This window comes from Patagioenas fasciata, chromosome 18 (genome assembly GCF_037038585.1).
Source record: "Patagioenas fasciata isolate bPatFas1 chromosome 18, bPatFas1.hap1, whole genome shotgun sequence".
Lineage (NCBI taxonomy): Eukaryota > Metazoa > Chordata > Aves > Columbiformes > Columbidae > Patagioenas > Patagioenas fasciata.
Genome location: NC_092537.1, coordinates 1,559,547 through 1,572,071, shown reverse-complemented (window position 1 = coordinate 1,572,071; position 12,525 = coordinate 1,559,547). Strand labels below are relative to the sequence as shown.

At 50.8% G+C, this 12,525-nt stretch overlaps 1 protein-coding gene across 1 annotated transcript in view; it reads right to left on the bottom strand.

Moving 5' to 3' along the window:
- LOC136109393 (uncharacterized) overlaps nucleotides 1-12,525 on the bottom strand; it is a 163,436-nt gene that overhangs the window by 8,516 nt on the left and 142,395 nt on the right. Inside the window, exons 9-15 of the mRNA XM_071816696.1 lie at nucleotides 11,976-12,076; nucleotides 11,293-11,379; nucleotides 11,065-11,205; nucleotides 10,188-10,258; nucleotides 6,493-6,661; nucleotides 4,540-5,256; nucleotides 3,646-3,833 (exon numbers count right to left, since the gene is read on the bottom strand). Of these exons, the coding sequence (XP_071672797.1) occupies nucleotides 11,984-12,076 (93 nt within the window). The 3' untranslated portion in view covers nucleotides 3,646-3,833; nucleotides 4,540-5,256; nucleotides 6,493-6,661; ... (2 more) ...; nucleotides 11,293-11,379; nucleotides 11,976-11,983. The remainder of the gene's footprint in view (nucleotides 1-3,645; nucleotides 3,834-4,539; nucleotides 5,257-6,492; nucleotides 6,662-10,187; nucleotides 10,259-11,064; nucleotides 11,206-11,292; nucleotides 11,380-11,975; nucleotides 12,077-12,525) is intronic.

Genomic DNA, 12,525 nt, shown 5'->3' with positions numbered 1-12,525 from the left:
CCAGCTCACCATTAAACCATCCCACCAGCGCACGTCACAACCAGAGCAAACTTTCTGTGAGGCTCCCAAGTACAACCGGGAAGAGAAGCTGCGTCCACAGCCCTGATTTGAAACCTCCAGGGTTTCAAGTAAGGGGATCTTCTGTAAACCTGCTTTGTGAACGTGCTGCTCTATCACTGGCACAGTCCCAACAAAGGCTCAGCGAGCCACGAGAAACCAGCATGAGAAGGGACCTGAGCAAACTCCCCCAACCTGGCTCACATGAGATATTTAGGTGTCTAACAAATGAGATGCGTGAGTGGAGGTGGTGAGAAGCGGGTAAGGAAGAGAAAACAAACCCGCAGGTAAAGATGCCACGTTAGAGAGACCAACCATGCACCAGCCATGGAGCTGCAGTGCTCCACACCAGCTCTGCCCATCGTGTTGGTGGACGTGCTGGAGATGAACAGACACCCAGGAGCTCAGCCGGCCTCATCCTTCCCTGTAACATCCCCCATACCTCCAACGCAACCACCGGCAGCAAACCCAGAGAAGAGGGGAAACGTGCCCATGCTGCAGAGCAAGGGGTTAAAAGGTCCCTTCCCAGCATCGCACGCGGGCCAGGAGAGGAGCCAGGACAGCAGTGGCTACATGAGTGCCCGGCTCCGGCAGGTGCCGACTCCCAGGTCTCGTCCCCAGCGTCACGGCTGAGGCTCCGCACCAGCAGGATGAGGCCGGCTCCTCCCGGCTCAGCTGGAGCCTCCAAAATCAGAACCTCTTCTGTCAGCTGCCTTTTATAGGGCTATCAAACCACGAGCCTGTCAGATGTCGGCTGGCCTCAGCCCATGCCACCTTCATCACCACCTCCCTGCTCCCTCCATCACCTCCAAAACCTCCACCTGAGGACCAGCACCCCTCAGATGGACAAGTGACTACGGACAGATGGAACTGCAGCAACACCAGCTCAGATGGACGTGCCCAAGCAAAACAGGGTCCAAGCAAGGCAATGCAATGCCCTTTATTTGCAGCCTCCCCATCCTGATGATGCTCAGCGGCATGAACACCCCCTGCACCATCAGCATGGGGCTGCAATGGGACACCCCTTAACCCCGCAGCACCCCCCAGGACCAGCCTGTCATACCATACACTATTATCAGACGCCACTAATAACGTGTACACTTGTAATGCTGGGCCCAGCGACAAGAATAACATGAAATAACACTGCATCCACCCACTGAGAACACCGAGTGTGTCACACTCCTCTGTGTCATGTGTTTAAAAATATCTCTACTGACGGCCTTTTTTTTTTTTACACCCCCCTTTTCTTTTCAGATTTATTTATATTTTTAAACGCCTAACTTGGCCAGGTGGAAAAAGCTTGCATCAGAGCCCAAGCAGAGGATGGTGACGGGTGTCTGCTTGTTTTATGTTAAATAGTGGGGAGGAGGGGGGGGAAGAAGTTTGCAATTACATGTTCTGTGCGGAGAGGTGTGGCCGTTGGCACCGAGAGAGGTTCCAGCCTAAACCACACGGACAGATGCTCGTGGAGGTGGCTCTGGCCAGGGCAAACACGACCGGGACAGCCTGCAACTGGGGTCTGATGGCATCCAGGGGGAGAAGCTCATGGACAGGCTGAGGACTGAACCAGCAGCAGGTCCCGTTGGAGGGAAAAGCTGCACGAGCCCCAACTCGCCCAACCCGCACACCAAGGTCCGGCCCTTTCGCTGGCTGCAATCGGTTTCTTTTTCTGCCCTCCCTCCCAAAAAAAAAAGTAGTCGAGGTTATATTGACATCATCGATACAAACAGTTAGCTTTCAATCCAAAGCCTCCACAAATGGACACATCTGGGAGCAAGGCATATTTGGAGAACAGACAAAAGCAAATAAGTCAAATAACGGGTCAGATTGCAGGCGTATGGGGAATTTCGCCAGCTCTAAGGCAAGGCTGGAGGGACTGGCAGGCTGGGAAACAATGCAAGAGCAGGAGAGAGGAAAAACAAAACAAAACAATTTTTTGGTAAAATAAATGCTGAATCCCTCTGTGTTACCCTTGTCTGGCCTACCAGCCCTGCCAAAATGACTTTAAATTAAACTGAGGACAACTGCACTTTTAACAGGTACATCCCACTGCAAACTCGCATCAAACCGCATGTGCTGAGCCAGGGGAGGCATCACCGGCCACGGCTGCAACCCCGCGGAAACCACGAGCAGAAAACTCATCCCAAACCCCCCGGGCCAGAGTTTAAAATCTCTCCCCTTAACTTTTTTCCCTTCTCGCTTTCTTCCACACTAGGAGGCTGAGACACCAAACTGATTGCTGGCCTAACGCAGGGCTGGTGCAGGGTTTGAAACAAGCAATTGAGCGGTGCCTACAATTGCCGTGCTGTGGCTTTCGGGAGGCTCGGCTGCCGAGCTAATTTGGTGCAGTTTCCTGTTTTTCTGCAGCAGATAGAAGGAGAGAAGGGAGATGCAGCAAATCTGAGCTGCTCACGCTCAGCTCTTGTGCTCCTGGGCTGCAAAGCTCAGCTCAGCATGCTCAGAGCTCCAGCTCAAGCCTGTGGTTAATACCAAGCCCAAAGCGGCTTGTCTACTGCAAAGCAACAGATACACAAACTACCAATTGGAAGCCAAGGGACGGGGTTTGATTCGATTGCTTGGCAGCAATTTGGTTTTGCAGCAGGGACGCGGCTGCTCAGGCAGCTCGGAGCCAGCCCCTATGGCTCTGCACGGCCACCGGTGACGTCCCTCGGGCCCAGAGCCCACCGAGCCTGCAAGGCTTAAACCTGAGACCTGAGCATTAACTTCATCGTTATCCCCCAAACACAACGATAACAAACCTTAACTCCTCAAAATCTCTGCAAAACACACCCTAAACCAAGAATGTATGCACATATATGTGTCCATGCTGCATACACACACATGCATATATATTCTTAATATGAGTATATATGTGACATATGTTGAATGCACTGTAAGGACAGCAATTTCCACAGCACTATTATATTTTAAGGAGCCAACTACTTGACAGTAACACTCCAAAGATCGGTGCCCAGCTCCTCAGACAGGCATTGCGGGCTCGTGCCAGACTCGGTGACAGTAATTCCCCACCCTGTATTAACACAGGGGCTGCTCATAGTGGCCCCTAAAAACCTCCAAACCAAGGAAATGCCACTTATAAACAACCTTCTTTGGGGCAGCTTGCCTAAAGGGGCCTCGCTGCAATACCTGCCCCCTCCCTTCACCCAGCACATCTGTGCAAATAAACACGAGCCACTTCCAGCAGCAGCGATGGGGCTGTGCGTGTCACAGCCCCTTGTCCCAACATCTGCCGGCCCTCACGGGAACGGCAAAGCGCAGCACACACCGTGGACGGATCTTAAAATTGCATCTCATCATCTGCACCGGGGGGGATTTCACCGCGGTCAGTTGGTCCCATCACCAGCACAACTTCCCCGCTCTCAAGATGATGTGACGCTGCGACCAGAGACTTCAAAAAAAGGGTAGGATTATTGTCTAATTGGATTTCTGGTCTCAATTAGGGCAGAAGGGAAACCAAATGCAAAGCTGACATGGAAAGCTTCAAACATCTGTAACAAGAAGTGGCCAATTTACAACGGACCCACCGAGGAACATGCAGGCAGGACACAGACGGGCTCAGGGACTCACCTGCTCCTCAGTGAGCACACAGATTCTCCAGAGCAGTAGGGACCGAATATAATCAAATGTCCCAGGAGCATCACAGTGATGGGGACGGTGGGTCCAGCAGTTTGATCTCTGACTCCTTCCTCCATCCAGGCACAGGATGGGCTGCGGGAGACAAGCGGGATGGAAGGGGCAGCACCCCTGCAGCTCTGCTGAGAAACATCAGGAAACTCCAATCGGTTTCACCTTGAAATCAAGCAGAGATTAGGGCCTAACAAGCAGCTAAAGCGAAGTAATGGCCTGGGCCACATGTTGCAGATCAGCTGCCATGTGAGGCTCATTACTGCAGCCCAAAGGTTACAACGGCTGCTCAAGCATTTCCACATGGGCTCTGAGAGCCGGTCCTGGCAGCACCAAGAAGCAAATGAGTCGGTACAGAGGCACCAAGAGCACCAGCGCGACCCCAGCTGCTGTGTGCATAGGAAATGTGTCCCTGTCCCTCCTCCCTCCCAGCGCGGGGACAGGAGGAGATGACACTGGAACATGTCCCAGGTCACCCAGTTCACTGGCACTGGGCTCTACCGACCGAACCACCCATGGGGGCATCAGCATCTCTTGCACGAGACGGCACCCACTGAGCTGAGAGGCACAGGGCTTCCAGACAACTGTAAAATCCCACAACCACCCATAGATTCCAAAACCCGTCCGTGCTCCTGGGAAATAAACCCTGGGAGCAGCCACTTGTTCTTCCCATGTAAAGAGGCTCCCAGAGCCCAGTGCTCGCTCTGCCGGTGCTGATATAAAACTTGGGTCATAGAATCATAGAACAGTTTGCGTTGGAAGGGACCTTCAAAGGTCATGTAGTCCTAGTCCCGGTAATGCAGTAACCCCAGTGGCTCCGCATAACCCGCCTCCTACCTTGGCATCACAAGACTAAGGGTTGTGCTCCCAGGGCGGGATTAGAAATTAAATTAAAGTTCAGGGTGAAAAACTCCTCCATCACACTGCATACTATGCTGATACAATGGAAAAATGCATGGTGCATGCTTTTTCTGCCCCAAGAAAAGGTCTATTTCTCTCTGGTCCATGCACCAGCACCCTCGGAGCCGGGGTGCACGGCTGCGTGCCGACGCAGCGGGGGGAGCCGCGCAACCGCGGCTTATTTATGACACGGGTTATAATGATGGGCTGCAGCCACCGAGGAACTCCCAGCAATTTCCACCCTCTGTAGACACAGGTTTTCAACACTGGCTATTTTTGCTGCCCACAAGTATTTTCATTCAGCTGTTTCAAAATCGGGGCTGTAAATGCAGCGGGCTGGATGCTGAGTGGGCGCGAGCGGCTCTCGCTCCATCGAAGTCCAAGGGAGACGCTGCCGTTCTTACCCACACGGCGTGAGATTATTGCTTGGCCCCTTTCCAGAGGGGCTTCCAACCTGGTTTTGCCTTTCTGCTGAGCAATCTGGAATCGGACTTTCCTTCGCTGTGCGTTTTCCTCGGCAGCAGACGTGGGGACAGAGGGCTCAGCACAACGTTCTGAATGCTGCTGCTCCACCGGGGCTGGCAGCAAGCCTTGGGTTTGGAGTGCTCAGCATCAGCACTGAGAAACGAACCCCCAGCGGTCACCAGCTCTTTCCTATATTGAGGCAAAAAATGACATGGAACCTCACGGAGATGGCACAAATAGCAAACAGAGTGGAAAGAACAAATACTTAAGAGAGAAAATAAAACAAACCACAAGGGCTGCGAGCAAAGTGGCTGCAGAAAATGGATGCAGCTTAAGTGTGTGATTCAGAGTCCTGTCTGAGTGTCAGAGGTTCAATACTATTGCCTCCAATTTAAATCATTTTTAAAAGAAGTGCAAAAGAAAGGTGATGAAAGGGCCCTAACGTTGTTCCCTGGTTGGAAAAACACAGCCCACTTGTGCACTGTGGTAAAGTTTTGCATTTTGGCTAGACATCGCGTGCAGGGCTGTGCTGGAGCCTCCGCTTCGTTTTGAAATGTGAAGGCACCGGTGATCCATGGAGGGAGAAAATGCCTTTCCCTTTGAGGAGGATGCCATCGGAGCAGCATCGTCCGGAGGAGCACAGCCGCCCCCATGGGATCATCACACTCACGCGTGCATCCTGCTCCAACAACGCAGGGGTGAACACCAGACCTGGCACGGCCACCTCCTCCTGCTCGCTGGCTAGGGCCAGCCATTCCTCATGGGACGGCTGGGGTCGAAGGGACCTTCAAAGGCCATCCAGTCCAAGCCCGGCCATGAGCAGGGACATCTCCCACCAGACCAGGATGCGCAAAGCCCCATCCAACCTGACCTTGACCACTTCCGACAATGGGGCATCCACCACTTCTCTGGACAACCCGTTCCAGTGTCTCAACACCCTCCTCATTAAACATTTCCTTATATTCCATCTAAATTAAATCATAACCAGGCTTCTCTCTCCACTCCTGCTTTGGAGAGGTGCTTGAGGACATCACAACTGCTCACAAGTTCTCATGACAGTGCGATCAGGGGGGCAAAGCTGGGGTCACCTCACAGGACCTGGGGTCACCTCCCAGGACCTGGGGTCACCTCGCAGGACCCAGAGTCACCTTGCAGGACCTGGGGACCCCCACCCAGCCCCCACAGCCCCCGTTCTCCAGACAGCGATGCAGAACCCATCACCCTCCAAAGAGGATGGAAGAACTGGGCACGGGCACCCACACACAACAGCAGAGGGCTGGAAACGGCCACTTCACTGGTGAAAACTGCTTTGCACCCACAAGAAAAGTTAAAGAAAAAAGCAGGGAGGGGAAAGAACTTTTTGTTTTTCTAAATTGCTCATGCACCAAGACATTTCATGCACCAGGCTGGGCTGGACTACCTCACCTGAGAGCCGATCCCGCCTGTCCCCGTATGGAATCCCAGCTTTTCAGCTCAGCCTGAGTTATTATCATCATCCATCTCCTTTGTAACCCAGGCCAGAGGCTTTTGCTGCGGTACCAAAACAATAACTTCTGGCTAAACCTGCCAAAAACCTTCTGCGTCGCTGTTCTCCCTGTGTTTCAAAGGAGAGAAATGCACAATAAACACCTTTTCATTACAGCACCTTTGTGGATTTGGGGTGTCCATGTGTGTGCGTAGGCCTGTGCTGAAAGATAAGCTCAACAATTGTGTGATTTCTTCCTTTTTTTTAACTCCCCTCCTGCTTATGCAGCGAGTTACTAATATCCTGATTGGAACCAGATTTGCATGAATTAGAAGTCGAAATTGGAGCAGCAACTGCTGTGCAGAGGATGTAAAGGGAATAAAATGAATGGGGTATTAACCTTCAACCACTGAATATTAATCAGCGTTTCACAAAAAAGAAAATACAGAGGCTGCCACACTAAATATTTTTAGCATTTATTGACGGGCTTGATTTCCTCTCTCTTTGAGACCTTTTGCTTCCAATCACGGACCATAAAAAATCACACAGAAGATGGGGAGGGCTAAAGAAAAATAATACATCATCCATTTTCTTAAATGCTGGATGATGTTTGTGTGTTATGCAACACAGAAACCCACCTAACAAACAGAGAACCTTACCCCACAACTGGTGGGTTCAAAGGCTCATTTCTCCACGTCCCAAAGCAAACAGAAATCTACCCTGAAGTACAGCGAAGCCTTCGGAAATGAACGCACGAGAAAGAAATAAACTTCTTAAAAGCTAAACTTCCCCTGTGCTGAGAAGGAAAATGCAGCTGAAAATCAGCCTAATAAAAGAATCAGCTCGTTAAATGAAGATTGGTTTTTCCCAACGTGCTCCAGTGCAGTTCATAAAAGAGCTTCATGGGAAATAAATATAACATCTTAGCGAAACGGCCCTGAGATGGTGACATCTCCATGGCAGAGCTGCCACGGCCCCCAGCTCGGCTTATGGGATAATGGCTAAACTGGGCTTTACCGGTGTTAGCAGCGATGGCCATGGGGGCTATGGGGTGGGCAGGGGGTGCAAGGGAGGTTGGGGTGGCTGCAGCCCCTCTGACCCCCTCCATAAAACAGCTGCCACCCAAACCCCAGCAAATCCTACCGACCAAACCGCATCACGCTCACAAACACCATCTAAAATAACAAAAAGCACGCACAAGTGGAAAACTACAGAGCCTCTTCTTTTGCCATGACCCCCTGCAAAATTTGGCACGCGGGGATTTTGAAGCCAGATGTCCCTCGAAATCTCTTTTCAGCAGAGACAATTCCCTCCCTTCCAAACACTGCTGCCCTTCTCCTCCGTGCACCTTTGCGAAACAGAATTCATTTGTTTTCATTAACTTCTTATCAAGTTACCTGGATTTGTTTCAATACTCAGAATGTATTAGAGAAAGGGAGAGAGAGAGAGAGAGAGAGAAAACAGCGGTAGGTTTTCAGGAAATAGCAAGTTCTTTTTCACCGAGATAGAAATCACTTGGCAAGGCACGGTGAAATACTTCTAGGTTCCAGAAGAAAGCAAGGGGGGAAAAGCAAGCAAGGGAAGGGAAGATGCTAATGAACTGCAGAGGAGAGAAAAATAGAGTTTAAAAGAAAACGAAAACAAAAGAAAAACAATGGAAGCCAATGTTGGTCAGACATCCGCACCCAGCTGATCCGCAGGGGGAAACGGCGCTCCTCCAAGTCACCAGATAAGGAGCAGCCCTCCTTTCTCAGGGAACCGTTAAGGATAGGTGGCGTTAAAGTCCCAGAAATAATCGGCATTTAGACCCTTTTTGCCAATAAAACCCTACGCACCAGGTCAGCAAAAATTTTCTAGGTGTGATTCCCTTCTGCCTTCATCAGACAAGAGCCCAGCAGGTACCGGTGTGGGTGGAAATAGCGATAAACACGCCTACCTTGAGCACACACCTACGTGATTTCCTTTCAAATGGCGATAACTCAGTTGAAGCTGTGCTAGACTCCTTCATTTGGCACTTTAAAATCTCATATTATACCATAAAAACACCGGGTTTGCTCTAATTCCTGTCCTGCAGCTGAGCATTAGACCAACACAATGAAGAATTGGGTCCCACTTAGGCGGGGATCAGCTGCTGCCTGGGCCGGTCTCTTTTCCACCTCTAAGCACATCTAAGCAGCAAAGCTGAGTTCATTCCACATTCTCAGGCCTCTGGTGCTCACTCGGTTTCTTTCCTGGGGAAGAAAGGGGGAATATTTTTCTGTTTTTTTCCTTTCTTCGCAGTTTCTCAGAAACAAGGCTGCATTCTAATTACTTTGCATTTCCAGGCTGCAGAATGGAAACGCGATCCCTCCTCTAACCTTTATCATCTGTTTCTTATCTTCAGAGCCGCACGGTCCCCTTAACTCTTGGTGCACAGGAGACATTTAAAGCCCTTCTGCTCCGAGGAGAGATGCAGTGGGATGGGGACGTGTGTCATGGGGGGGACGGGGACACAGGTCTCTCCTCCCATCCCCATCTCTAATGGCACGTTATCCTGGGGAGATGTACGGGAAGATGCTGCTGCCTTAACAGGAGATGCCCTGTGGTACCACCAAAGGTACAACGGCACCTCCTGCTCATCCTCTCTCAGTATCCCCCTATACCAACCATGTGTATATATATATACATACATATATATATACCTGCGGTGGCAGGACAGGGCAATGTGCCTCGGGGGATGTTTCTGGATGGCAGAGCGGCGAACACGAGGCGGCTGTTGACACCATCTATCAGACGTACTTTGAATTAATCTCTGCCCTGCCCAGACCTTTGCACCAGGGGCCACAGCAGCAGGAAAAGGCAGCAGGATGGAACCCACAAAGGCGCCCGGACACTTCGCTTTGCAGCCACTAACGCCGCTCCAGTGCAGTTTAGCAAGTGATGGGCATCTCTGCAGAGCTAAATCACTTGTTTAGAATTTAAATAAGCCATACGCCCAGAATAAAACATCTTTCTGCAGCGTCTTCGCTCAGACGTTTGTATATATAGCCCCTTGGAGCCGCACGTTAATTGTAGGTTGCTATAAAAAAAGCTCTTTTTCCCCTTGCACGTTTTAAATCTGTCAGTTTGGGTTTGCATCACAGGCTCCTAATGCGAAATGTGCTGGGGACTCTCTCTGCGTGGAGCGGGGCTCATCCCGAGCTGTTCCTCCTGCCTTTGGGAGGGGAGGAACCTCCTTTGAAGTCCTGGCCGTGATTCATGTCCCCGTCCTTCCTGTCCCCTCCCCAGGAGAGGTTTCCCGAGCTGACCCGACCCCCTCTCCCCTCCACACGCCGGGAGGATGGAGTGACCTTCCCAAACCCCGGGTCAAGGAGGAGAACCAGAGACAAACCTTCCCACCACGCTGAGCCTTGGGCAGCGGGGGGACCCAGCCTATCCACATTCACACCAGAACTCAACCAGATTTAAACGGATGGGAAGACAACCTGTTTCAGCCTCACAAATGCTCTGGTGGGGTTTTGTTCATCTGGGAAGGATCTTTTAGGATCTTTTTCAGCACTAAGTTCCATCAGCAATTATGGTCGTGAGAGAAACAAAAGCCTTATGCGTTGGCATCCGCGAATCTCAACGCTGACTTTGATAACAGCAGAGTGCCAGCTGGATGGTTTTTTCCTACCGTTTCTTCTTCTTTCTTTTCAAACAGTTTGCGTTGCTTTCTGACCGCTACGCCGTGCATGTGGTTCAGCCCTTTGCAAAAGCAAAACACAACAAAAAATCCCTAGGTGTGAGAAGATTAAAGATTTTGAGATCTGGACATTCTCAAATCAGAAACACATGTTTAAAATAAATCGGGCTGGCAGACAGCCACCGCTTTTAAAAGCCAAAGAGCCGTCGCATTAAAAGGATCACCCGAAAGCCTGAAGAGAACAAGAGCATCAGCGGTTCCCTCCGCCTGCCGGGGCCAGGACCAGGACCAGGACCAGGACCAGGACCAGTCCCGGGGGTTTCATTGTGCATCTCCATGGGCTGTGCTCTCTCCTACCCACACGAATGTCACAACCATTCTTCAACCACCCCTTGTGACTTCTGTGCACACACACTCTGTCCATCCATCCCCGAACCTTCAGCATGCTCAGTCTCCTCTGAGGAGACCTCAAAGCTCAACCTCTTTCCTGCGTGGCCCAAATCAGCTCCCACCAAGATCTCCAGAAGAAACTGCAGGGACAAAAGCTGCAAAAGCCCCGGTCTCACCCAAATTCATCAGGCAAACAAGGCAATGGCTCTGGGAAGGACATGGGAATGGAACAAAGAACACGTCCCTGCAGGGACATCAGGAAGAAGCAGCCGAAGCTGAAGAGCATCGCTGGATCCAGGTCCGGAGCTCAGTCAGGGAGGAGATGGCACAAGGTGCCTCTTCCAGCCCTGCCCAGCTGCTTTCTGCCTGCGGCATCCCAGCTGTGATCAGCTCGTGTCCCAGCCCCGACCCAGAGCTCAAAAACATCCATGCTAACCAAAAAAACACCTTGATTTAGGTCAAACATGCACCATCTCACCTGCAGCAACTGTACAGCGCCACGGACCCCGAGCTTCCTTGAATTTTGCTGGCAAGAGCGCTGGAGCAGGACCTCGCATGGCTCCAACACCTGCCCAAGAAGGTCCATCAGCCCTGGGATGGAGCTGCAGTCTGCCAGAGCCTCCAAAACAACCAAGTTTCTTCCTGCAAGACCAGGTAGATGCATCTCCAACCGACAAGAGGACATGCTGCAAAGAGCACCACGCACCTCGCTCAGCACCACCCGTTCGCTTCCTCCTGACATCTCCAGTCATGGGAGCAGAACATCCAGAGCAGGACTCTGGGTTCTGGAGACCTAAAAAGCATAAACATAATTACCTCGCCGTGTTGTTCAGAACCTGCTTTGCATGGAATAATATTCTTCATTCTCCAGTTGTTTATAGGGTCTTTAACTCTTCCCTTTTTATGGGGCGGGGGGGTCTGAAATCTATTTTATTAGGGGAAAAAGATTTGAGTGTATTATGCAAAGTGCCAGTAGCCATGGTAACCTCGGATTTTTCCATCTTCATTACAAGTTCAAGTAAAACCTTCATATAAAATCTAAATGAAAGGGTACATTATAAGTCCATTTTGAAATGTTTGCCTGGAAGTAAAACTTTGGACTGCATCCTTTTTTCTCCGCTGAACATTCTGGTTCTATGCGGAACACATTTTTCAAGTCAGATTTCTGTTTTCTTTCAAATTTTATTCCGTTTGCTCATACAGGGTGGGTCGTCTCGTGGTTAGAGCAAGGCATCGAGGCAACTGGTTTCCAGTCTCAGTCTGTTCCTGACTGCTCAGGGAGTGTTCCCAGTTTTATCCAGGTGACTTGGGCAAATGCTGTCAGCTATAAACCCCTTTTATTTGCTCCCTTCCTTCCTTACCAGTACAACTGTGGTGATAATTCCTGACCTGAGGTTTCACCAGGATTCACTCATTAGCATTGACCAAGGAGTCGCTCCCCACAAGAGCAGCTCATCTCTTCCACTCTTCTCCTGGGTCTGGAAGCCAGACTGAAAGGTTAAGGAGAAGTAGCAGTTAGAAGATGGCATAAGTGTCTGTTTCATTTTCAAACACTTCATTAGGAAATATGAAATTAGACTGCCTAGTGTACAGACACAACGTTCCAGGAGGTACTCAACATACTTAGACAATCCTTTGGTGCCACTTGAGCAGATTAATTCTTGCACTTGTGTCATCTTTAAGTGCTCCAGTTTCATCCAGTCTTGGGAGGAGGCAAATTCTGCAGCCACCTTTGATTCTGGGCCAGAGAAGCCATCCCAACCAGTCCCCTCCAGTGCACAGAGCCCAGCAGCTTCTCTACAGCTCAATCAGAAGGAGAAACCTCCTCTCCAGCCCCTGTCCAGTCTGTGCAATGCAGTCCAGCCCTGGGGGGCCTGGGGAGCATTTGGGACTTTGTTTTTCCCTGGGAAACATCTCGAGACCTTGTCCACAGCCTGTT